The sequence below is a fragment of the Delphinapterus leucas genome, chromosome 17 (assembly GCF_059928025.1).
Source record: "Delphinapterus leucas isolate spDelLeu-1000000601 "Yukka" chromosome 17, BTC_Dleu_Yukka2, whole genome shotgun sequence".
NCBI classification, from domain to species: Eukaryota; Metazoa; Chordata; class Mammalia; order Artiodactyla; family Monodontidae; genus Delphinapterus; species Delphinapterus leucas.
In genome coordinates this window covers 57,992,278-58,019,645 of record NC_143145.1, presented here as the reverse complement: position 1 = coordinate 58,019,645, position 27,368 = coordinate 57,992,278, and the positions used below count along the sequence as shown (strand labels likewise).

The 27,368-nt window shown below is 39.4% G+C and overlaps 1 protein-coding gene across 3 annotated transcripts in view; it reads left to right on the top strand.

The window, feature by feature from the left end:
• CA13 (carbonic anhydrase 13) overlaps positions 1–24,157 on the top strand; it is a 34,943-nt gene extending 10,786 nt beyond the window's left edge. Inside the window, exons 3-8 of one of the 3 annotated variants that reach the window (XR_016388540.1) lie at positions 267–385; positions 6,593–6,688; positions 8,202–8,264; positions 8,798–8,953; positions 10,792–10,934; positions 18,063–18,147. Coding sequence is in view for 2 of the 3 variants with exons in the window: in XM_022555034.2 (XP_022410742.1) it covers positions 267–385; positions 6,593–6,688; positions 8,202–8,264; positions 8,798–8,953; positions 18,063–18,182 (554 nt within the window). In the remaining variant the exon portion in view is untranslated. Of the gene's footprint in view, positions 1–266; positions 386–6,592; positions 6,689–8,201; positions 8,265–8,797; positions 8,954–10,791; positions 10,935–18,062 lie in introns of all 3 variants that reach the window. The other 2 variants (XM_022555034.2, XM_089899004.1) reach the window with 2 other exon arrangements.
• The last annotated feature ends 3,211 nt before the right edge of the window (positions 24,158–27,368 follow it).

Below are 27,368 nucleotides of genomic sequence, written 5' to 3'. Positions count from 1 at the left end.
TCTGCTACTTTTAACCAGTGTGTCTGTTTTGATTTACAAGATATTCCATAAAAACCTGTATTGTGGACTCTTTAACCTTTTAAAATGTTTGTTTTTACTCCTCATATATTTAAAAGTTGTATTCCAGTCAGCCATCTGAATGACATTTATAAAAAATTCCTTGAAGGACATGGAGATGTTGAGTGATCCAGGGAGATGCTGTGGGTTGTGACAGGATGTGTAATTTTTTTTTTCTTGCTGACAATTTAAAATGTATTGATGTTTAGTTCTGCGTGGGGGTCCTCTCACTGGAAGCTACAGGTTACGACAGTTTCACCTTCACTGGGGGTCCACTGATGATCACGGCTCTGAACACGTGGTGGACGGCATGAGATATGCCGCAGAGGTGAGCCATCAGACTTGTATTCATCATTCAGAGTTTTTCTATGTGATGGGATTTTGGGGACACAGAAGACAACTCTCCTTATGCCAGATTAGGTATCTCAGTGGCTGAAATCGCTTTATTCTGTCAGCATGAGAGTTTATCAACATGAGAGCCACACGTTTGGCCCTTTTGAGTCTTAGAGATTAAGGTTTTTGTGCCATTTTAGAAATGAATAAACTGGAGACTTAGAGAGACTAAGTAGCTTATCCAGCTAGGAAGCAGTTGAGATGGCTTGAAACCCAGGTCTGTCCAATACCAATTACAAACTCTGTTGTATTTCCTGAAAAGCCAGTGAGAAGGGAGAGAAAGAAACATTTGGTTTAGGCCCAACTGTGTACACATTTGGTCCAGACACAAATATATACTAAGATCACGTAAAGTCCATATAATAGAGTTAATAGTAAGTGGCCAAGTTCCTCGTAGGGAAAAAAAGTAAAGTCACAAACTCTCCTAAGCTCTACATTACCTCTACAACCCCAGGTATTAAAATGGAGTCTCTGTTAATTATTCAGGTCGTTGGTAAAGCAGAATAGGATGAAGTGTTCATTGACTTGTTTTTTTTCCATTGGGGAGTGAACTTCTTTTCCTTATAATCATATTCATTAATAATATTCTACTTTTTCTAATCCTCTGGTTAAAGGACAAAGCATAATATACTTCAAGCTTTAAAACAGTTAAATATTGGGCTTCCCTGGAGGCGCAGTGGTTGAGAGTCCGCCTGCCAATGCAGGGGATATGGTGTGGAGCGGCTGGGCCCGTGAGCCATGGCCGCTGAGCCTGTGCGTCCGGAGCCTGTGCTCCGCAATGGGAGAGGCCACAACAGTGACAGGCCCGCGTACCGCCAAAACAAAACAAAACAAAAAAAAAACAGTTAAATATTGCTAACACCCAGCTTTACCATGAGATGAAAGTGAATTATTGTGTGATTCAACCAAAGCTACTTATGTGAAAATATATAATGTGGCTTGTGAGTCGCCTAGGCAAGACAGAGCAAATGTTACCAGGCAAGTACAGTTTTTCTTCATTTTTCTTGTGATTACTGACCTGTGAAGTTGAGACACTCTTTTATAGCCCTGCTGTTCAGAGAGATTCAGCAAACAGACTTCTTTCCAGTTTTATTTTTCTGTTGACTTATACATCTGCTCTCTGAGACTATCAACCAAAACGTCCTTTTTGCCTACTAAAACACTTTTGCTTGAGGCCAAGTGCTTAGGGTATGGGACCTGCACTTTCCTTGGGAGGAATAAAATCTACATCCAAAGTGGACAAAAGATGCCAAGAATGTACAAAGCAGAACTCCTGAATCTGTACAGTGTCTCAGTTTATATCACCTACTGAATAGTTTTCATGTTAGCTTTCTAAAGTTTTGTGTTCTAAATTTGACATGTTCTAACTTTCAAAAGCTTTGTGCAGATTAAGAGCTGGCTTTGGATCACTGAACTGTAATTTTCCTAAGCCGCTTAGGAAAATTGGTCACGTTGCTTTATGTTTACACCTTCTAACTTCATAAACTTCAAAGTATACTCTCAGAGAGGTTGACTCTGAGTTGGCAAGTGGTTTCCTGGAAAGGGCCCTCATATATCCTGAAATTAGTCAGAGGCTCAGAGTCCTTACTTGCAGAGCAAGGGCCATCTTTGTAGGTTTTCCTTCTTGAAGAAGATGAAGCTTTGACTGGAATTTCACACTGTTCTTTAATGTATGTTTAAGGCTATTTATTTCATTTGTTCATGCATGCATGCATTCATTCATTCTTTTAAGAGTTCATTGAGATCCTAGCATGTCCCCCATCTTGGCCCATCTTACTCGTGCTCATCCTGAAGGGAGTGCTGGGAAGGAGGAGGGATGGGTCAGGAAACACTTCCTCATGGAAAAGCCTTTACCCAAACCTGAAGCAGGAGCAGGAGTGAGCCAGGCAAAGGGGAGAGCGCCTGCATAGACTCATGTGTGAGTACTGGGGCTGGGGAACAGTATAACATATTCTCACATATTTGAAGAACAGAATGGCCAGTGTGATTAGAGCACGAAGTAAAAAGGGGAGAGTTGTCAGGGGTAAAGTTGGGAGGCTAGAGGCATCTCATCTTACTAAGGTAAGTCACGTGAGTATTGCAAACTTTATTCTTAGTGCAACAAGAAGCCACTGATTGGCTTTGAATCAGGAAGTGATCATATACATGTTTTAAAAATATCATTCAAACTATAGTTTGAGAATAAATTGGGTTGAAGCAGGAGTGGATAAAGGGAACCAGTCAGGAGGCTTTCGGGAATGTTCCAGGTAATAGGACATAGTGCAGCTGGAGGGCTGGCTGGCTGGAAGTGCCACTTCAGTGGGGTGATTGGTGATTACTTGGGGTTGAGGGTGAGGGAGGGAAGGAGTCAGTGTTTCTGGCTTGAGATAGGAATGTAACTGGAAGAAGAGGAAGTCTGGGTCAGACCTCAGGGTTGGTGGGTGTTCAAGGTTGACAATAAACAAATAAATAAATTGGATGTGGTAAGTTCTTTGATAGGAACAATACCACATGATCTGGTAGAGTAACTGGGTGCTTAAGAAAGGCCTCTTTGAGATGATCAGTGAATTGAGACTGAATGACCAGAAGAAGCCACTCTGAGGAAATCTAGGGAGATCTTTCTGGTAAGTGGGAACAGCGGGTCCAGGTGCTCTCAGGAAGAAATGAGGTTGGCATGTTCTAGAAGACAAAGACATTGGCTTCCAGGATTGGAGTTAATGAGAGAGGAGGAATTATTAGCCATGTTCCAGAGAGGCCTGCAGGGGCCACACCAAGTTGGGCTTTGGGGGGCTTGGTGAGCAGTTTGGAGTTTATCTTCATGTAGCAGGACAAAGACAATGGAGGGTTTTGAGCAGGACAATGGCATGTTCTGCTTTATATTTTATAAAGTATAGCTAGCTGCTCCGTGGCTAAGAGTTTGGGCAAACATTGAAGAAGCAGGGAGACAAACTAGAAGGCTATGAACGTGTTCACATGAGCGATGATGGTGATTTGTACTATGGGGTGGTGGAGATGAAGAGAGCTAGACGAATCCATATGTTTGGGGGGTAAAATCCATGGGATTTGCCAAGGAGAAGGATGTCAAGATTGAAGGAAGGAAAAAGAGGAATCTAGAAGCACTCTTAAGATTTTGGCTTGAGCAACCATGAGAATGGCTGTGCTATTTGCTGAGATGGGAAAGTCCAGGGAGGAGCAGGCTGCAGACAGGAATGAACTGTCTGTTTGGACATGTTAAGTTGGAGAGACAACTATAGATATTCTAGTCTCGTGTTCAAATAGGCTACTGGATACAAACCTGGAGTTTAAAGGAGAGGTCAGGGTGGGAGATGGAGGTATTTGGGAGTCATTTGCATTGGGTTTCAGGTTCAAAAGGATCCCTTTGTGCTTGGCTATCATAAGTGATTCCTAGGGGTTGTTTAGTTTTTCCAGCTACTTTTGTACCTAACTTCAGGACTATCATGAAGTTGTGTCCTCTTAAAAAATAAAAATATGGGGCTTCCCTGGTGGCGCAGTGGTTGAGAGTCCGCCTGCCGATGCGGGGAACACGGGTTCATGCCCCCTGGGACGATCCCACATGCCGCGGAGCAGCTGGGCCCATGAACCATGGCCGCTGAGCCTGCGCGTCCGGAGCCTGTGCTCCGCAACATGAGAGGCCACAACAGTGAGAGGCCCGCGTACCACAAAACAACAACAACAACAAAAAAAAACCAAAAAAACACCCACCCACATTTAAAGCTGTAACCTATAAAAATTTAATTTGGAGCCTAATCTAATGATTACAGATATTAAAGTAATCTAATTCATGAAAGACTTTATCCCGAGAATCACCTATCTACAAAAAGTAGGCTAATAGTTCACTGCATATTTGGAACTTTATCTGATTACAATTTATGCCAAATACATAATGAGTGTATTAAATATGTAGTTGATAGTAAAATTACAATTTCAACATTAATGAGCACATTTTATGAAGCAATAGTATGCAATTTAAAAATACTAAAGTTGAAAAATACTATTCTTTAGAAATTGCTTTCCAGTAGGGAAGAATCTTATTTCCCTTTTTTTTTTTTTTTTTTTTTGCGGTACGCGGACCTCTCACAGCCGTGGCCTCTCCTGTTGCGGAGTAGAGGCTCCGGACGCGCAGGCTCAGTCAGTGGCCATGGCTCACGGGCCCAGCCGCTCCGTGGCATGTGGGATCTTCCCGGACCGGGGCACAAACCCGTGTCCCCTGCATCGGCAGGCGGATTCCCAACCACTGCGCCACCAGGGAAGCCGTTATTTCCATTTTTACAGTGGCTACTATAACTTCTTGTCATTCAGTTCAAATCACTGTGGCTGTCACTGTTAGAAAATGTGAGTTTGTTGTTTGTTTGAGTTTTAGTTCAAATACAAATGCTAATAAAGCTGATATCAGTGGCTCTGAAGATACTGCTGCCAGTTAAGCAAAGTGTGTGGCAGAGAGAAGGACTTGTTTTTTTTAAAAAAACAAAACATTTTTCTTGCTTTAGTCTCCTATAATATTTCAAACAATTGTTTTTAACCAGTGGAAGGATATACAGATAGATTCATGTCTCTTTAGTTACACATTCATTTTCTAATCCGTTGGAGTTGTGAACATAAAGAGGGCATTTCACATCTTTCTATCTCTTTGGTGTCATCTCTTACAAAGTGAATTATGTTGGCAACGGAGCCACTTAAAACAACTTCAGCATACTTTCCTACCTCTTCCTTACAGTGGAACATCCTCTGTCTCATGTGAACCACATGAATTTTGTTTCGTCATCCAATGTTTTCAGGCTTTGTGCCTCTCCCAGCTATCTGACATCAACATAGAACATGGCACCAGAAGAATCCGCTTCTGTATTTTCCATCTAGATATGCCACAGTCTTCCTTGATTGTTCGTGAATGGTGCACTACTTTATAGTTTTATAGTTCCCAGTTTATGGTAACTCTTATTTATCTAGAAAGCCTCCCATATTAGTTGCCTGTGAGATGTGAAGTTATATTTAAAGGAAGGGGTAAAAATATTCATTTGAATATACTAAATTCTCTCTGTAACAGCCAGAAAGGTGATTTGTGCATGAAACCCTTCATAAGTAAGTGTTTCCTCCCCAAGGTGCCAAAAGGACTCATTTGAAAGAGATCTTATCTGAAGTCCATCCTTCATGGAGGGTCCTTGGACAACATGGCCGAGTCATGATCTTGGCCAAGTCATTTGGATGCCTGCATTGCCCTCTGGATTCTATCTCAGTTTGTCCTTCCCTTAACCAGGAATGAAGACCCTCTAAGAGTGGTCTTCTGCCTTACTGTCATTCTACAACCCTTCACGCTTGTTTGTGAGTTTGGGATACTGCATTGTTTACTATTGTAGGACATTTAGGACACCTTTGGAAGTTGTGAAGTGGGTGAAGCCTGTTTTCTAGAGTTCCAGGTTCTCCAACTCCTTGTCTCTTCCTTCTTTTTTCCCCTCTCATCAGTAGCACCAGCTGCCTCTCATTTTCTTCCTCAGATGTCTCTGTTTACAAGACCCTGAAGCCTCTTTTTCCCTCTTAAAACTTGCTCTCAACAGAGGATCTGAACATATTCTTAGAAGTTAGAAAATGTGTAAATACCGCTAAAAATAATTACCCCTAAGGAGAATTTGCATTTTCAAGCCATAAAAAGTCTTAAACTGCAGCGATGAACATTTGACTGGCAGTTTCAGGAACAACTGGCGCTGTTCTCAGCAGCAGGATTGTCCCCAAATACCTGCTGTGTGGAGGTTGACTTCTCCACTTGCCTGTGACCCTGCACTCGTGCGTTGGACTCAGCCGCCAGCTGGGGTCTAATTGAAGGTTGCACAGTTGCAGTCCCATCTGTGGACATGGGGGAGCCCTGAGTCACTTGGGAGCAATGGTTGGAGATTGTTAGGGCTAGAGAGGCTTGACAGGATGCTGCAGAGCCTTCTAGTGATGTGGACTTCAGCACAGTCCGCCACAGACCAAAGTGACATGGTCCTTCACCTGTGTACTTTAGTTTTTAGACAAAAGTAAAGAGGAAGATTCGGACATTATACATATAAGTGCACAACACCAGAAGATCTATATAAATGTTTTATTTGTATTTATGTTTTTAAGGGTGTTTAAAAAAACATTTGAATTATGTTGTGTTCCTCCCTTTCAGCTCCACGTTGTTCACTGGAATTCAGACAAATACCCCAGCTTTGTTGAGGCAGCTCATGAGCCAGATGGACTAGCTGTCTTGGGCGTATTTCTACAGGTGAGAATCACTAATTTCATTTTGAATAACTAGTCAGCCATGTTGGATAAAGAGTTTCAATCATGGGGTAGACGGTCTACCATTTTTTAATAGTAAACTAGTTCTAGGTTTAATGTTTTCCCTTTGAAGTGAATTTTAAAGTTTTGTATATTATTTTATGGTTCATCTAAGGGCCCAGAACTACCCTAGGAACATTGTCTTATGAAACGTCTCATTGTCCATTGATCATTTTTTTGTGAATAGCAAACGCAGATGCAGCAACAATAGTAGCAGAAGTAACAACTGAGATCTTGAGAAGAAAGTCTTTATAATAGGCTCTTCCTGACTGCTCAATATTTGGAGATACAGGATAGGGTAAAATTCAAGTTCCTGATTCTTTTTTTGTTTTGGCGGTACGAAGGCCTCTCACTGTTGTGGCCTCTCCCGTTGCGGAGCACAGGCTCCGGACGCGCAGGCTCAGCGGCCATGGCTCACGGGCCCAGCCGCTCCGCGGCATGTGGGATCTTCCCGGACTGGGGCACAAACCCGTGTCCCCTGCATCGGCAGGCGGACTCTCAACCACTGCGCCACCAGGGAAGCCCAAGTTCTTGATTCTTGAAGCACTAGTTTGACCACAATAGTATTTTGTCCCAAACACACTGACCATTTAAAAAGATTCTGTTGTATTTTCCTTTGTCTGATATCCACAGCAGGTATCATTGTCATAATACCTGTGGGTGGGCTGTGCTGCTCAACTCCCACTGCGACCACATTCCTTAGGGTGTGCACTTTCGATATGCCCCTGACTCTGCGTGATGTTGATGTTGTAAGTCGTTGCACTGGGACAGGGGGAAGCGTGGGGCAGAGCAGAGACTGGCATGCATAACAGCAGCTCCTTTTTTTGGTCCCCAAGTCTGGTGGTGGCAGTGAGATCCAAGTGGGGCAAGGCATTATACTTGAATCCCAAGGACTTAAAACCCTCAGAGAGATTCAGGACACCCCAAATAAATGAAAAGAAGTACATATATTTTTCTGAAGGATTCTCCTCATGGTGATATATTCCCTTGATTCAGGACCTCAAGTCATTTTAAGCTGAAAGTGGGAGATGTTTTCCTCTAATGTTTTGATTGCCACCAATAGTTGGTTTGGATCTAGGGTCTGAAAGTCACATCTGGTTTAATAGTGCAGGTGTTATGTAACAGTTTCCTAAGCAAAGTTTCTCTCGAGAGAATCTGTACCCTGAACATTCATAAAGCTGACAAATAAGAAGCTGTTACTGCTAGTTTTGGAATCGAAGTTATAGTTCAGCCAAGGAGCCCTGTAATATTATCTTGTTGTTTCGATTTTTCTGGCGTGATAAGGCTGGCAGGTGAAAGAGAGCCTCACTATAGAACAATCACTGTTTGCTTGTTCTGGGCTGGCTTAGGTTTTTTTTTTTTTTTTTTTAAAAGAATTTAAAAATAGTGACTGAAATGGAGTGATGCAGACCTGATGTGCTACAGTAACCATTTCTTCTGAAATGTTGTGTTTTCAGATTGGTGAGCATAATCCCCAACTTCAAAAGATTACCAATATTTTGGATTCCATTAAAGAAAAGGTAAAATTAATTGCTATTTACTAGTGACTAATATATTCCTTGGTTTCTCCTGAATTCTCTTATCTTCCTTTAAAAATTTAGACTTTGACATAGCATATGCTGCCGGCTTGGAAGCAGGTTTGGAACATACTTGACCAATAGAACAGAAGTAGTTTATTACCACTTATCTCTTGAAAATTATGAAGGGGTCTTAAGTTATCTAAAACAATCACTAATGCATCTATTTTTGCATAATTAGTTTCTTTTGTTGGAGTTTTGCAGAGTAAGCCTTTAGTGGCAACACATTTTAAAGACCACTTACATTTAAAAATCAATCTTGAGCTTCTTAAATAAATCTAGGTGATGCGCTACTTCATCTTAAATTTTTAGATTAAGGCAGATTCTTTTTTTTTTAAGATATGAAAAGCAGATACTAAATAATTCCATGAATTACAGAATTCCAGTGAAATAATATTTCAATGGATGTATGTTTTTTTGAGGTCTGTGTAAAGCTTTCCCATTGTAATTTGTGGGAATTCTCTTTTCTTCCTCAGGGTAAACAAACTCGATTCACAAATTTTGACCCATTATCTCTGCTTCCTCCACGCTGGGATTATTGGACATATCCTGGTTCGCTTACAGTCCCACCTCTTCTAGAGAGCGTCACATGGATCATTTTAAAACAACCTATAAACATCAGCTCTCAACAGGTATATCGTTTTTTCCACATTGATCCTGATTCACTAGGGGAAACTGGGCTTAATCTTGTGTGTGTGTGTGTGTGTGTGTGTGTGTGTGTTTTTCAAACCCTGCCCTCATTTCTGCTGTTGTGAAGCCTGAAATTAAGGCTTTACCTTTCTCTTCATTAGTCAGATGGGTGGTTGGACCAGATGAGATTTATGTCCCTTTCTTATTTGACCTTCTATGATTAGATGATTTCTTTCCCATTTCCTAGAAATGCAATGTGCAAACAGGCACGGGTGGAAGTGAAGTGCCACTTTAAGGGCTATACTTGTTTGTTTTTATTTTCTTTTGTGTGGTCTGAGATATTAACAGTCTGGGATACAAATGGGAAAATCAGGAGAGAAGCTTATCTCAAAAGGTGATAGTCTCCTTTTTGACCTCAGTCCCTGGACCTGCCTCCCCTACAGATCTCACATTTAGAAAGGGAATGGTGAGAACAGCCTTGGGCATAGCACCCTAAGAAATGTGCGTACTTGTTAAATTTAAGAAGTCCATCTGATCTTTTGGCTTTTATTGACAAAACTGTTGTGAAGCTGCCTGAGGGGCTTTAAGCATTTGCTAAGAGGCTGTGGGTGGCTGCCTGTACTCTTCTTGTGAGGACGTTTCCTCACTGGTTCTTCTGATAAATGCTTATAGAGCCCCCATAGTCAGTCGGTCAGTCAGTCTCAGAATGTCTTTGATGCCCAGAGACTCTGGCCAGAGCTGTGAACCCACCCTGTGACTGACAAATCCGCCGGGTTGATGCTCTGTGCTCTGGGATGCTGTACCTAACGGGTTTTGTTTTGTCTTCCGTTTCAAATTATATGCTGCGAAATCTTAGTAAGAACATAGCCTAGTAATTTTTGCATCTAATAAAGTACTCCTGTCCTGGGCTGGCCCACCTCCCTAGTGGTTTATATCTTTCGTCCAATCAAAGACTAGAGCTGTTTCACCTTTACGAAGGTCATATCAGGTAACTTTTCCCCTTGGGGTGTTGAACACATCCAACTTCTGTCGACCTTGTCTTTAGAATGAAAGCCAAATAATAATCTGGGGCATACGTATTAAAACATTTTATAAAAGTTTGGGTAGAAATCCGGAGCTTGACTGACACGGAAATTCCTGTGAATTTTTTCCATCATAAATAAGGTGAGTTGCACCATGAGAAAAATGACCTGTCACAGATTCAGTGGCTTTATTAATGGAGTTCATTTTCCTCCCCTTCATGTGCTAAACTGTTTACTTTTACATTCTTTTATTAAATTTGAATAGGTTAATAGTAAGAGTTAATACATTATAACATCAAGTTAGTAATATTAAGGGAATAATGTTTTCCCTCATATTTCAAGAATTTCTTTATTCCTTAAAGCCAGTTGGAAAATAATTTTTTTCAATCCACCTGTGATTTGGAAAACAATATATATCAAAATATATATTTAGTTACTTAAAATATATAAAGTTAACCGAATCAAAAATAACTCCCTGCAAGTTTAGGAATGACTGACTGCCTAGCTGTGAATTCACTACTGTATCTTATTTGAAGCTCAATTCATTAATGTTAATTATTAATGTGGTTTTTATGCAGTTAGAGTTTATAAAATAATAGCTGTATTTTAGAGCTTTAGTGTGAGTGGTAATTCACTTTGAGGCATTCACTTAAATCTACTGCAGCAGGAACACTTTCAGACATTTTATTTTTAACCAGATTGAAATGATTATCTGAGTAATAATCCCAATTATTATGATGATTATAATATCTTAATAATCCAAATTATCATGATGATTATAATATCGTAATAATCCAAATTATTGTGGTGATTTTAAGATTTAAAGAATGAAGCAAAAGATATTTTAAGAGTCAAATCCCATTTGAACCATGAGAAGAACATCAGAAAATGCCCAGTTGAGAGACATTCTCAATATACCTGATCAGTAGTCCTCAAAACTGTCAAGGTCATCAAAAACAAGGTAAGTCTGAGAAATTGTCATAATCACGAAATGCTCAAGGAGAAAAGACAACTAAATATGATGCCATTTCCTGATAGGATCCTGGAACAGAAAAAGATTTTAGGTAAAAACAAAGGAAATCTGAATAAAGGATGGACTTCAGTTAATGATAACGTATTAATATTGGTTCACGAATTGTGAAAAATATACCACACTAATGCAAGATGTTAATAACGGGAAACTTTTGTGTGCGTCCTTAAAAGTGAATGAAAAGAAAATAAAACGGGAAACTGAGTGTGGGGTATCCGAGAACTAATTATTCTATCTTTGCAAGAATTCTGTAAATCCAAAACTGTTCTAAAATAGAAAGCATATTTTAAAAATCCAAAGCATGAAAGGGTTGATAAGATTATTTAGTTGCTTAACTCTTTTATATAAAGTAAAATGAAAATGTCTTTTGTGTATACCATTGATTTAAGGATTACTTTTCAAAGGATAATTTTTAATCTCAATTTTAGCAGCTCTTTATTTTAGAAACCACTGGAAAATAGTATTTTTATTTATTTTTCAATTCCACCATATAATGTCACTATCTGTGAAGATTAAATCCTCTTTTTAGTAAGTTGGTGCCAATTTTTTTCTAGGTTTTTTTCCTGCTGCTATTTCTTGCCAAGTCATCGTTTGACCTAAGGGGCAAATCAGATGGTTTTCATTTTCTTTTTCTTGATCCAAGTCCATTTTTCTCCCCAAAGAAAAAGAGTCATTTACGGGAATGCTTGATTTAACTGCCAGGCCAGTAAACAGATACACTGTTTTTTGCTACTTCTGATAACAGATCTGTCATTCTTTGGAAGGCTGACTTCTCTTGCCAAGTCTCTTTGGTTTATGCCAGATTATCTATAGTGGCTTACTGACCTGCTGCAATTTGATGTGCAGAATACTTGGCTTTAATTCTGTACTCCTTTTTAAAGAATTTGTTTTCTTTTTTTGTTTATTACGATATTTGCATACAATAAAATTCATGAATTTTAGTGTGCAGCTGACGATTTTGGTTATTGTAACAACCACTACAATCAAGACATAGAATGGATCCCTTGGCTGAAAAAGTTTCCTTGTGCCCCTCTGTACTCCATCTTCTTCCTCGTCCATGGCCCCAGGCAACCACTGAGATGCTGTCACTAGAATGTTATCATTTTAAAATTTTATTTAAATGAAATCATACAGTACATAAACACTCCTGCTCCTCCTTCAGGTTTGGAGTTAAAGGCCTTTTCCAAGAGGGAGCATTCAAAACACTGTGAAAGAGTATTTTCTCTCAGTCTGTGGTTTGCCTTTTTTTTTTCACTATATGTTTTTTTTTTTTTTTTGCGGTACGCGGGCCTCTCACTGTTGTGGCCTCTCCCGTTGCAGAGCACAGGCTCAGGACGTGCAGGCTTAGCGGCCATGGCTCACGGGCCCAGCCGCTCCGTGGCGTGTGGGATCTTCCCGGACGGGGGCACGAACCCATGTCCCCCGCATCGGCAGGAGGGCTCTCAACCACTGCGCCACCAGGGAAGCCCTTCACTATATCTTTTGAAGAGCAAAAGTTAAAAAGTTCTTAATCTAGATGAAGGTCATTTTATCAATTTATCTTTTATCGTTTTGTGCTTTTGGTTTCCTGATAAGAAATCTTTGCCTAACTATATACCACAAAATACTTTTTCCTACTTTAAGTAATAGTTTTAGCTTTTACATTTAAGTGTTCTATTATTTATGAGTTAATTTTTATGTGTGTTGTGTCCCATTTTCTTTCCTTCCGATATTCTTTTTTTTACTTGAAGTACAGTTGACTTACAATATTATATCAGTTTCAGGTATACAACATAGTGATTTATTATTTTTATTGATTATACTCTACATAAAGTTATCACAGAATATTGGCTATATTCCCCTGTGCTGTACATTACATCCTTATAACTTCTTCATTTTATACCTGGTAGTTTGTACCTCTAATCCCCTTCCCCTATATTGCCCTTCCCCAAGCCATCTCCCTTCTGGTAACCACTATTTTGTTCTTTTATCTTGAGTCTGTTTCTGTTTTGTTATATTTGTTCATTTGTTTTATTTTGTAGATTACACACATAAGTGAAAACATATGGTATTTGTCTTTCTCTGACTTATTTTACTAAGCTAATACCCTCCAGGTCTATTCATGTTGTTGCAAATGGCAAAATTTCATTCTTTTTTTCTGGCCAAGTAATATTCCATCACACACACACACACACACACACACACACACACACACACCCACATCTTTTTTATCCATTCATCTGTTGATGACACTTAGGTTGCTTTCATATATGATATTCTAATTATGCAAACATTTGACTTTTTAATAACATCTAACAGGTTCCTTCCGAGGCTCTATTAGTTTGAAATCTTTTAAAAAATCTCTGTTCTTCACTGTGGATAATTTCTATTGATCTATATTCAAGTTCATTTGCTCTTTCTCTGTCATGTCAGTTTGTCTGTTAATTTTATCCAGTGAATTTTTGTTTTAGAAATTATATTTTTTAGATCTAAAATTTATACTTGATTCTTTTTTGTTATTTCTATTTCTCTGCTGAGACTTCCCATTACTCTGTTGAAATTTCTCATGCACTAAAAAGTATGCTTTGTTTAACTTCATATAACACACAGGTAGTTGAAGTAGCCACTTTAGAATCCTTGTAATTTCCAAATTTGGGTAATCTTGAGTCTCACTTTGTTGATTTTTCTTTATTTAAGAATGTATTCCATTTTCTTGAGTCTTTGTATATTGAGTAATTTTCTATTGCATTCTAGATGTTATGAACATTAAGTTGTGGAGATTCTGGATCTGTTATTTTTCTCTGATGAGTACTGTTTCCTTTGTGTTGGCAGGTAATTTTCTTGGCTGGGCTTGAGTTGCAGATTTTCCTTCTTGTGCAGTAGCTTCAGTCTCAGTACATGTGTAGTTCTTGGGTATGAGTTTGGGGATCCCCTCTGTTGCTCTTTCCTTGCAAGACAGGTATGCCCCATAGCAGCTCTATGTACCTTGCAGACTCCACCCTGTCCAAGTGAAAAACTGGAGAGACAGGAACTCACTTGAGGGCTCCCATATCTCCAAGTGAGCATGAACTCCCCATCTGAATCCCTCTACTTCTGTTCACTCTTCAGTACCTGCAGCTAGTTGTTTTTTTGTATTGTGTCTGGGTTTCACAGTTGTCTTTTTCTACAGGAAGGTTGTCTGCAGAGTCTTAGTCCAGTATATCTGGAATCAAAACTCTAATGTCCTTTTTTAATAGTAAAATTTTTTATTTTGTAATTAATGATAATTAACAATCTAGGAAAATTTCCCTAACTTCTGCATCTTCAGACTATGTGTGAATTGAGGAAAGAATTCATTCACTTGAATATTAATTTTGACTTACTATAGAAAACTAATTATCTTTGAAATTAAAGTTTTAAATTTTAGAAGACAGTATAAGTCAATTCTAGAATTGTTTAATAATTGCCAATTTTTGCAAGGCGTGATGCAAGAGGTATAAACAAGTGTTAAAAAGGCCCTTGTCCTCCCATAGTTTATAATCTAACAGGGGGGATAAAATAAATGCATGAAAAACTGTAACACAGTGGCTTTGCTTGGTACTGTAAGAGAATATAGGGTGTAAGGCAATTTCAGAAGGGGAGAGACTAGTTTTCAGTGGAGAAATCAGGAAGAGACTTCATGAAAGAGCTTACATTTGGGTTGCTTCAAAAAGTGGGGACAGGTTGGGAGTATAAAGGAAAGGGGTATTTCAAGAAAGAATAGCATAAATAAAGGCAAAAAAGAGAAGTGCAAAAAATATGTGGGCAACTTTGTACCTGTGGTTGTCAAAATTGAGAGTATGCAAGAATCACCTGATGAAGCTTACCAAAATGTGGATCCTTGGGCCTTGTTAGAAACTCTGATTCAGAAGTCTGAGGGGGCGGTCCAGGAATCTCAAGTTTTAAGAATCACCTCAAAATCTTTTCTTTCAGATGCTCTTGGACCGCCCCCCTTCACAAAACCGACCTAGAGTGGGACTTGTGTGTGGAATAATAGGAAATAATCTAGATGTATTAGTTGGAATTGGGTGGTCAAGAGGCTTGGAAGCCATGCTAACAATTTTGTTTTGGAGCCTTAATAGGGTTTGAAATGTTATATATTTTAGAGATATATTTTGAAATGTTTGCACCTGAAATGATATGATATTTGGAATGTGCTTCAAAATAATACAGTTTGGGCAGGATTCGGAGATGGAGAGAGAGAATGGGTGAGAGTGTGGATGAAACAGAATTGGCCATGTGTTGATGACTGTTGAAGCTGGGTGATGGTTTATTATGTTACTCTATCTATCCTTCTGTATATCTGCCAGTTTCCATAATAAGAAGCAAATAAGAAGAGATTAGGGGAAAATGGAAAAAAAAAAAGAAAGTAAAAAAGAAAAACTTACAGATACAGTGTAGTGCTGTGGTTAGTGCATGGCTTATTTGCCAGACGACTTATTTATTGAAATTTCCTAACTCTCCCTCGAGTTCCTCATGTTTAAAATGGGTATAATGGTATATTATTGATAGGCTTGTTTGGAGGATTAAATGTGATATGTAATGTAAAACACTTAGCATAGTACGTGGCCCACCATGTTCTATAAGAGAGAGCTAATTTTTATTGTTAGTCAACTTCGGCAGGCAGTGGAGAGCTAGTAAAGACATTTGAGCACTAGAGTGACTAATCAAAGCTGTTTACAAAACATTAGAAAAGGGTATTTCTGCTTACTGGGGTCACTACAGAAGAAATTTAAACTTTCAGTAGTAGAGCCAAAGAAAACAGCAAAACAGCCTTCACCCTGAGCTGGGGAGATTCTTGCCAGGAGCTGTTTAGATACTGAGTCAGCCTTAGTGACAGAGGGACAGATTTTCTGCCTAAAGGAAGCCAGAGGCCTGGTGAGGGTATGACACTGATAGGAGCCAATCTAAACAGAGCCTAGCAGATCAGGGTCTACCTAGCTGGGCTAAGGGACCAGGAGGACGATCCAGCACCAGAAAGGGAAGGGGTTTGATGAGACATCAGGACAGGTTCAGAGACTCTTACCAAAATGAGCAGGCTGGTCAGAGAAAGATCTAGAGTAAGTTCTAGTTCTAGATGGATGAGGCTAAGGTGTTGCAGAGGTAGCGAGCCATGATCAATTTGCAGAGGAGTCAAAGGGGGATAGGGGGATAAATAAAGCCAAGATCTTCAGAGGAATAGACAGTTTCCCTGGGAGGCTAGTTGTGTTCGGTGAGGCCGGCAAATCAGTGCCCTGATTCAGGACTTGGGATTCCAGCACAGTCACCTGGAGTGGCCACTCCAGATAGACCTGGATCATCATGATCTGCAGAAGGCTGGACATCTTCTCTGTGGCTGTGGAGGTTAGATTTCATTAGCCTCTGCTACTTGACTTTACCAGAGAATTATATATGTCCCGTCTGGCTTTAGCCATAATGATCTGGTATAATGAAACATGAGTAATAACGAGTTGTAAATATTTGTCTTATTCTTCTCATATCTATACTCTTTGAAAAGACACCTCAAAATATGACTTGTGGAAATACACAGCTGCTTGTATATGATACCTGAACATATCTCCATAGAGTGCGGTTATAAACTATTGCCTATTTATTATGAAGGACCTGCATCACCTCTGTCTCCCATCCTGGCTAGTACTGTTAAGAGAAATATTTTAGGCTTCAGGTAAATGATGATGATGGAAACCTAATATATGTGTCCTAGTCTGAATTTCCTTGACTCTTTGATTAGGTGACTAACGAAACTTAAGAGAATGAAGGCTCTCATTCTCAACAATTTAATACTTTGTACTCACTCAAAACAGCAAAACAGACACCAAAAACTTACTTGTGTGGCAATATGTTTTTAGTGAACGTTTTTGAGACAGTAAAATTATTCAGGTAATTTACCCAGTCTTCATTTTACTACTATACACCTGTGCTTAGTCTTAAAAAGTAATATTAAATCACAAAGGAATTGCTAAATAATTTATAAAACAAGCTTATAATAGAAAACTTTTCAGCAATTAAAAATAGTGACATAGATATATCTATTGACGTGTGAAGGATATACATTAAGTGATAAAATAAGGTTTCAAAAGAGTAAGTATAGTTGAGCTTATTTTGCAATAAAACATGTCAAGCGTGTGTACTGGTGCATGTGCATATAGTGCTTGTACATAACGAAACATCTAGAAGGATATACTCCATAATGTTAACAGTGGTTATATTTTGTGATGTGATTTCTCGTAATTTCTATTTTCTTCTTGACACTTTGTGTACTATATGAAGTTTGTAAGATAATTAAGCATTGTGTGTGTGTGTGTGTGTGTGAGAGATAAGAAAAAGTAAGCCCTTGTGTTGAGAAATATGCCTATATCGCTTAAATTGTATTGAAATATTATAAGTGGTTGAAGACTCCTAGTCTTTTCCCAGAGTTAGTTGCTGACAAGGCACACATATGGTGAGAGAAAAATCACTGTTTAAGGAAAACAGTGCATAAAAGATGAAAATTCTGTAGGATGAGTACCACATGGTTCCCTTGAAAATTTGGGCCATGTTATATTGGAGTGCTCGTGAGTATTCAGTGTAATTCCAAGAGCTGGATGACACCTATTGAGGTAATCTAATCCAATGCTTCACTTTATAGATGAGGAAACTAGAGACGATAAATGATTTTCCCAAGGTCACACAGCTCACTAGTGGCAGAACCAGGACTGGGACCCAGCTTGGAAAACCCTTTCCACTGTCCCATTATGCCTTTGCAGGTGACATTCTCTGATTTCTAGATATGTACTCTTTAAACCACATTCTAAATGTTGTTTCCTCTTATTACTTTGATCTTCAAATTAAGAAAGCTTATATACTTAATTTTTGAACCCATAGGTATTTGTATTGTGATAAGAATCTAGCAGAAGGGTTGCTTTATGATGTATGACCCATAACTTAGAAAATTTTCATTGAAATACATTTAGTTCCCAGTAGAAGAAAGCTTATAAGTTTCTTAACTTTCTGTGCAGGGCAATTCATTAACATTGGCGTGACTTTCTATGCTAAAACGAACTCTTCTCTTTTTTTCAACAGCTGGCCACATTCCGCACCCTCTTGTGTACAGGGGAGGGCAAAGCAGCGGCTTTTTTGTTGAGCAATCACCGTCCACCACAGCCTCTGAAGGGCCGAAAAGTGAGAGCCTCTTTCCATTAAAAGTTGTCACCAACAGACCACCCCAAACGTGTCTGTGGAGAGAAAACAAAACAAAACAAACACAAAAACCCCTACTAACAGTTCTTTCCTAGAATTCTAATTTATGGGGTGCCATTTTGCTGTCAGTTTCAGCACAAAGAAAATCAGATCTTTTTAATCAAACTAACTTAAGTCATCTGTCTCAGATTTGCAGTTTATAAGCAGTATATACTTGGGTATATAAGCAGTAAACACTGGTGTGTTTTAAAACACACGGAATACATCTACTTCAACCTGCGTGACAACGTGGTGGGCGTTGCAAACCTCAGAATGTATTAAAAATCTTCCCTTGCCGTAAAGGCTGATCAGTCACATCTCTCAGTGATGTTTGGTGAAAAACTTAAATGCATTCCCAGAATGATAGGATTGTGGTACCTTTTCCTAAACAAGGGATTCCGCTTAATATCTTGTTATCATTCCAATTCATAAAAGTAGATACTATTTCCTTTTAAAGTGAATTTTCATTTGGATCGTGTTGCTGATTCTCACTGCAGGATACCTCTAATAAAATGATCAAGAGGAGAGTTATCGGGGTGGGGGTGGGATATAGCGAATTAAAGCATCTATTCCACAGCTCAAAAAGAGTCAATACAATTTTGGTGAGGACTTCCCCAGGATATAAATGGCTATTTAAACTTTAATGACTTATGCCATACATCTCATTCACTTGGTGGTGTTAATGATAAACTGGCTAATAACTGATCAGACAAAGTGGCTGTCAATTTATAGCATTAGCATGGTTTGAAACAGATTACAAGGTACCAGTGCAGGCAGAGCTGCCCGTGGGCATGGGGCACAGGTTGGCTAATTTTGTCCCGTGTTTTGGCAACAGAGCAGGGAGCAGTCCTGTGAAGGTCATTGTTTTGTCAATTGATGGGGAAACATTACTTTTCATAGATATAATCAGTCACAAACCCTTCAACCCATTTCCATGGCAACACCCCTCTCCCCTTACACACATGTCCCTCCATCCCTTAATTTTGTAAGTTGGCTCTTGATATTCACTTTAACCTATTATCTCTTGTATATTTTTGTTTGATTTTGGTGAAGGAGAATGGGGGAGGTCCTTCTGCTCTTTCTGGTACAAATACAGTGACACTAAGCATTAACTTAATAATCACGTTTAAGACTTGAACACTTGCTACACTTCTGTCATCTTCTGGGAAAAGTTTAACTGAGTTCCCTTAATTTTGATGATTTATTAAGACACCTCTCTTCCCCTGAATGTAGATTTTAATAATTGGAAGTATTCTGTGATAGTCTTCTTCTTCTTTTTTTTTTTTTGACTGCACCACATGGCTTGTGCGATCTTAGTTCCCCGACCAGGGATCGAACACAGCCCATAGCAGTGAAAGCACCGAGTCTGAACCACTGGACCACCATGGAATTCCCTGTGATAGTTCTTGATAGGATCACTGATTATCAGTAAATTGTGTAATAATGATAGATATGATTGCATTAAGATGTGTTCCTGAAGATGAAAGCTCCTTTGTTTTTTGTTTCCCCTTCACAGTATCTAGCTTGAGGCCTTGCAGGAGATTGACAAGTAGCAAATATTTAATTAATTGAATATTTAATAAACTTTATTTTGTATCTTTGGTAATTATCTTGCTGCTTGCAATCAAATGCACTGTAAGTTCATGTAACAAGTAAAGTGCAAGTTATCCCTTGAAAATTGTTTTTTCTTAAAGAAATACTTGTTAAATCTACCTGTGTAACCAGAAGTTCTCACTGGTTTTAAAAATACCAGTGTTGAATGAATTTCTTTAGTTTGGAAAGACATGTTGTGAAGTATCCTAGTCAGAGAAAGAAGTCCGTTTTCTCAGAGAAAGTAAATAGCATGTAGGATGGGGATTCTAATTACTGTGTATGAGCATTACCACTTCATAATTTAAGCTTTCTGCTACAGTATTCCATCAGTTCTATGCTACAAATTGGACTTTAGTAGACAAAAAACATCTACACAGCACTGATTTCCTTGAAGATTGTCTGATAATTTATCTCTTAGAGGCAAAAAGGTCTAAGTGTTATCTAAAGTCTAAGTTGTTATCTTTTGAAAAGATTAAAGAGTTGTAAATACTAGCATGGATAATATTGTTTCCCACCTGTATTGGATTTGTATTTGTTAAGCATTTTGTATTTTAACTTAAATTGGATTCAACCACAATAAAGATTACAAGACAAACTTTGAACTTGTATATGCAAGATACAGAATGAGATTACATTTTTACACTTTTTGTTTAGAAAACAATTTCAAACTCACAGAGAAATTGCAAACACAATTTTTTCCGCTGAATTATTTGAGAGTAAGTTGCCAACCTGTTAATGCATCATCCCACAAACTTCAGTGTATATTTTCACAAGTTAGGACATTATCCTACAGAGCCATAGTACAGCTAAAACAACCATGAGGTTAACCTTGCTTTATTATCACTGACTATGCCATTCGAGGGTAACTCGTTCACTTAGCTGTGTTTCCTTTGGTCGGGCACTGGTCCTCAGTCTTTCTTTGCTGTTTATGATTTTGACACTTTTGAAGATGATAGGCTAGTTATTTTACAGAATGCCCCTCAATTTGGGTTTGTTCGAGATTTCCTTGTGATTAGATCCAGATTCTGCATTGTTGGCAGGAAGATCACAAAAGCAATGCTGGGTCCTATCAGGCAAATTGATTTGTCCTCTAATGGAGTATATTCACTTCAGCACTTGATTAAGATGGTGTCTGCTAGGCTTCTCCACTGCAAAGTTACTCTTTTTTTCCTTTGTGATTAACAAATATTTGTGTGGGGATGTGCTTTGAGACTATGTAAATATCCTGTTTCTGATTAAACCTCCAATTTATTCATGTTTCCACTATGGATTTAAGGGATCCCTGTTTTATTCAGTGGGCTGTAAGACTGTTATCACTATTACCATCTATTCTCACATGCATATTTTTCTTAATTGGCCAGGAGGAGCATCTCCAAGCTGGCTTCTGTGCCCTTTTGACATTTCGTCCCCATGTTCTTACTTTCTGACAGCAGTGTGATCCTGTCTCAGCTCATTCTGCACCTTCCCCTGCCCTGGAATCTAACATTTCTCCAAGGAGCCCTGGTTTCTTTTAGTGGAAAATAGTATTGAAAAAACTAACATCTGGGTGCTAGATGGGTGCATGGCTATTGGAGCACTGCTACTCCTAGATCCTCTCAGTGAACAGAGGTCAGGAATGCACACACAAACACACACACACAATGTGTACTCACATGTACAACATCTATATTTCTGCATCTATATTTTAAAAAATCACAATTTCACACTCATATCTCTAATTTCAACCCAATACTACAGGGTTCATTCTAGTTCTCCATTTCCATATTTCTAATCCCCTTCTCCAACAGTGAGAAACCTGGCTCTCATTATCCTCAATACATTTACTTCTTTGGCCACTTCTTCTGTGTGTAACCAGTATCCCATCACCACTTCCAGCCTCTCACCCCCACAGGCATGGATGCCTTTTTCTCTCAGCTTGGATTGTGATGTCCTGCACTGGGCTGCCTTGTCCCCTGAGAGGAGGTGGGGCAAGGAGGGGAAAGCGAAAAGCAAGGTTACATTTTGAAATACTCGCTGGACTGTTCACAGGGAGGTTCCTTATTTCTAACACAAGGTTATTGAAAATGTGGCTTTGCCTATACATATTTTATCATAGGTGGCAGTGAAATGCAATATTTTGTAAAAGGTTTTTAATACCTCTGAGTGGAGCTGCAGAAAATGTAGACCAAGGAATAGTGGTCTCATTTCAGAGGCTAGAAAGCCATCCAGGCACTTGGATAAGTATCACAAGTTGTTCTTATTTTAGATTTACTGAAGAAGATTAAATCCCTTATGTTGAGGTTTTTAATACCCACTGAAATGTAAACTCCCCTCAGAGGATAATTTTTACACTTTAGTATAACTGATTTTTACATGACAGGTTTTGGTGGGAATAAAGACTGACAGCAGAATGTCAACATGATATAAAAGAGTGGTCTGAGTGTTTGGATAACCGAGATGAACTTGAACTACTTCACAATTTTGCTTACGTGCCTCATTCTTCCCTGCACCCTTACACTTTGCACCATGATTGATGTATAACGAATACTCATTGTCGGTAAATGGAATGCATTCTTTATTGAAGTAATTGGAGATTTCTCTGATGTGGCTAGGAACTCACCTTTACCTTCCTAGAGAGGAATTATAACAAGCAGAGTTCCCCCCAACTCCTGTCATGGGCTGAGAGGAGTCTTCTTGCCCGACCTGTCCTTGCTTAACCACTCCCACCTCCATAGGTCACCCAGTGGAAGAAAGTGGGTACATTAAAGTTTCTTGTTTCAAATGAGTGTGTTTTCATTACAAGCGCCTTTGGGTGGAGAGAGGGCCAGTTTGTCTTAGCTGTTTCCATGGAGTGAGAGTTGCAGAAACTCTGGGTTTGTGACTCAATGAGATCAGATGAATCATAAGTCAACCCCAAGTTCCTTATGGAAGGTATGATCTAGAAAAAAGGACTTGTATGTTAACAGGGACTTCTGAGAATAACTGTCCTTATGGAGGTAATTCTTGATCTGTTATCGGCTTATACTGGAGGGTGTGGGAGGGCCCCATACACAAACACATAATTCAGTGGTGCTGGCATTTAAAAAACATGACAGTATCAGTCAGGTTCCATTAGGAAAACAGAACCACCCAGTATTTCAAACAGAGGGTATTAAATGTTTGGAATTGATTATACAAGTAATGGAAGATGTTGAAAAACCAAAGTGGACAGGTAACCAAGAGATTAGCAAGAGCAGGAAGCTTTCAGTTTCCTCAGGAGGAGGAAATGTTCCTGGAGCCCAGGAGCCATGGCCATCAAGCTGAAAGGTGAAGTTTAAACTAATGTCCTGACTAGGAGGATCTGGTTATTTTTTGGAGAGACACAGCCACTACCTGAGTCCTTGCTTGAAGTAGAGAGAGGAGGAGAAATATTGTGGCTTCTCCCTTTATTCCATCCTCTAAACTCTTACTGATACTCACTGGTAGAACCTATCCAGAAGTCAGATAGCATGGAACCATGAAAGGTCATCCTCCTGTTATACAGAGCAGACCAGTGGAAAGGTCCGGGAACAGATCTGAGAAAAAATGGGCTTAAAACCATCCAAGGCACCAACATCTGGGAACCTCTATTATGCAGGTCAAGCAAGTGACTATGATGCCAGGCTGGAATTCTCCAGAGCTGAAAGACCATTTCCAAACTTTTGTCCTACTCTGGAAATTTAATTTGATCACAATTTTTCAGGCACCTTCTATGTGGTAAATGTCGTGCTAAGTACTAGAGATATAAAGATGATTAAGATGTGATTCCTTCTTTTAAACAGCTCAAAATCTAAGACAACTATAAAAATGAATTGCATCATACAAAATGTTAAGTATTTTAATTTTAGGTATCTGTAGAGTGCTAAGGGAACATGGTGAAGATGGAGCAATTAATACTGGAGAAATTAAGAAAGACATAAAGATTTGCAAGTGTGGTATATTTGGAAATTGTGCTCTCTGGTTTTCTACGTAGTTCTGTACCTGGTGCTTGGGTAGGGAGATGTGTCAATGAGGACTCCTCTGAGAGCAATTGAAGCTTCAATACAAAATGGCTAAAGCAAATAATGGAATTTATTGATTCACATAATTGAAAGGTCCAGGGGTACAGCTTGCTTTCTTTCATCATGCTGAAACCAGGGATTAAGATCAGGCCTCAATCTCCTTTCCTTTTGGACACCTCCACCTCTGTGGGTGCCATCAATAGTCAGACTCGCCTTTCATATCGGAAGGAAGGAAGCCTCCACCTATATACTTAAACATCTCCTGCAAGCCACACCAGTGACAAAAGGAGAGCTTCTTTCTCCAAAGACTTAAAATTTTTTCTATCTACTTTGAATTCTCATTTGCCCACATTGAGTCACATGCCCATCCTTAATCAAGTCATCTTGGCCAGTGTATTTCTATCTGGCTCGGGAAAGCATGTGGAGTTAGCCCTTTCCCAAATTGTACAGACTAAGAGTGTTCATGTTTGTGTGTGTGTGTGTGTATGTGTGTGTGTATATGTTTGCGTTGGGGGTGGGTGACTGCAGTAAAGGAAAACTGGGGTTAGTACCTGAAGAATGGAAAAAAGATTATGGGTGGCAAAAACAAAAGATTGTCTACTCTGAAATAAAAGAGTGGCTGAAGTAGGGCCTGAAAAGAATAAAACTCAGGAGATAGTTCAGTTTTTCTAGGAAATAACCATCATCCATCTAAAGAGAATCAAGTACCTCAAGTCAAATGCAAGGTCAGCGTTTCAAGAAGGGCACAAGATTTAAAAGTTTTCTACTAATGCTTTGATGAAGTGATAAATTGATACTTTCCTACAGTGATGAGGAAGCACAGGGATTGTCAGAGTGAGGTACCCAACCTGGAATTGGGGAACCTGGTATTTTCAGCGGGACAGAACTACTTGCTGCCCCAATCAGTGGGTCTTCCATGTAGGGTTCACGTGCACACACTGGATTCTGACCACTGTGGTCTGTCTCCTGCTGGGCTCTCCCAGGTTCCAAGGAGGCAGAGGTGTCTTTGTTAGAACTTGTCCTCACCTCTTTTAGCCTCCTTTGAACTTGTCTAGCAACCAATGTGGATTGATCATGCCTATTGTTCACAATGCTTTGTCTTTACAGGCGGCTCAAGAAGCTTTGGTTGAAAGAATTAATGAGTGAGCACAAGAATGAATAAGAAGTGCTCTGATTTTGTGTAAAATCAGCACATCTTGAAATCTATTCTTTCTCAATAAAATAACAACTGCCCATAAGTTATTGACCTAAAAATCCAAGCAACTTGTTACCTAAGGAAATGTTAGTGTATCAGCTGTGAAACTAATCCAAGATAAATGGGAGGGGGGTATAGGTTGCACTGTTGTGTTGTAACTAAATGGGAACACCCTCTCCCCAAGATCATCTCCAGACAAGTATCGCCCTTCTTGTAAAAGCCAAGGTCCTCATATCTCTCCTCTTAAAACCTTCTACTGCCATCATCTGGACAATCAGGGAATTTTCTTCTACAGCCCATGCCAGAGACCAGTGGTTCTCAAAGTCTGGTCAGAAGACCCCTGAGGGTCCTGAGACACTTTCAAAGGGTCAGTGAAGTCAAAACTATTTTCTAATAGTCCCAGGATGCTATTTGCCTTTTTCACTATTGGACATTTGGAATGCTGGTGCAAAAGCGATGATGTTTAAAATTGTTGGTTTCTTAGCATCAGGGCTGTGACTGTAAATGGTATTTGTAGTCATTTTTTCTTCATCACCATGAAATCATAGTTTAAAAAGCCATTTTCTCTTAAGAATGTCCATGTCCTTAAGTAAAAATGATTAGTTGTGTTCATATTATTAAAAATTAGTTTGAGATTAATTATTAATCTCAACTCCTGAGGACATATTCTTTTTTTATGGCCTTTTAAAAAATTAATCAATTTTTATTGGAATATAGTTGCTTTACAATGTTATCTTAGTTTCCACTGCACAACAAAGTGAATCAGCTATATGTATACATATATCACCTCTTTTTTTGATTTCCTTCCCATTTAGGTCACCACAGAGCACTGTTTATAGTTCCATGAGCTATATAGTAGGTTCTCATTTGTTATCTATTTTATACATAGTATCAATAGTGTATATATGTTAATCCCAATCTCCCAATTCATCCCACCCTCCCCCTTTCCCCTCTTGGTGTCAATACGTTTGTTCTCTACATCTGTGTCTCTATTTCTGCATTGCAAATAAGATCATCTATACAATTTTTCTAGATTCCACATATATGAGTTAATATACGATATTTGTTTTTCTCTTTCTGACTTACTTCACTCTGTATGAGGGTCTCTATGTCCATCCACGTCTCTACAAATGACCCAATTTCATTCCTTTTTATGGCTGAGTAATATTCCATTGTGTGCGTGTGTATGTGTGTGTGTGTGTGCGCATATATATATATACACACACACACCACATCTTCTTTATCCATTCTTCTGTTGATGGACATTTAGGTTGCTTCCATGTCCTGGCTGTTGTAAATTGTGCTGCAATGAACATTGGGATGCATGTGCTTTTTTGAATGGTAGAAAATATTTGCAAACGAAGCAACTGACAAAGGATTAATCTCCAAAATATACAAACAGCTCATGCAGCTCTATATCAAAAAAACAACCAACCCAATCAAAAAATGGGCAGAAGATCTAAATAGACGTTTCTCCAAAGAAGACATACAGATGGTCAAAAAGCACATGAAAAGATGCTCAACATCACAATTCTTAGAGAAATGCAAATCAAAACTACAATGAGGTATCACCTCACACCCGTTAGAATGGCCATCATTAAAAAATCTACAAACAATAAATGCTGGAGACGGTGTGGAGAAAAGGGAACATTCTTGCCCTGTTTGTGGGAATGTAAATTGATACAGCCACTATGGAGATTACTTAAAAAACTAAAACTAGAACTAACAGAGGGAGACCTTCAAGATGGTAGAAGAGTAAGACGTGGAGATCACCTTCCTCCCCACAAATACATCAGAAATACATCTACATGTGGAACAACTCCTACAGAATGCCTACTGAATGCTGGCAGAAGACCTCAGACTTCCAAAATGACAAGAAACTCCCCATGTACCTGGGTAGAACAAAAGAAAAAAAGAAAAAAACAGAGACAAAAGAATAGGGACAGGACCTGCATCACTAGGAGGGAGCTGTGAATGAGGAAAATCTTCCACATATGAGGAAGCTTCTTCACTGGTGGAGAAGCGGGTGGCAGGGGGGAAGCTTCAGAGCCATGGAGTAGAGCGCAGCAACAAGGGTGCAGTGGGCCAAGTGGAGAGATTCCCGTACAGAGGATCGGTGCTGACCAGGACTAACCAGCCCGAGAGGCTTGTCTGCTCACCTGCCGGCCGGGAGGGTTGGGGACTGGGACCTGAGGCTCCAGCTTCTTCAGAGTTCAGACCCCAGGGAGAGGACTGGGGTTGGCTGTGTGAACACAGCCTGAAGGGGGCTAGTGCGCCACAGCTAGCCGGGAGGGAGTCCAGGAAAAGGTCTGGACCTGCCTAAGAGGCAAGAGACCATTGTTTCGGGGTGTGCCAGGAGAGGGG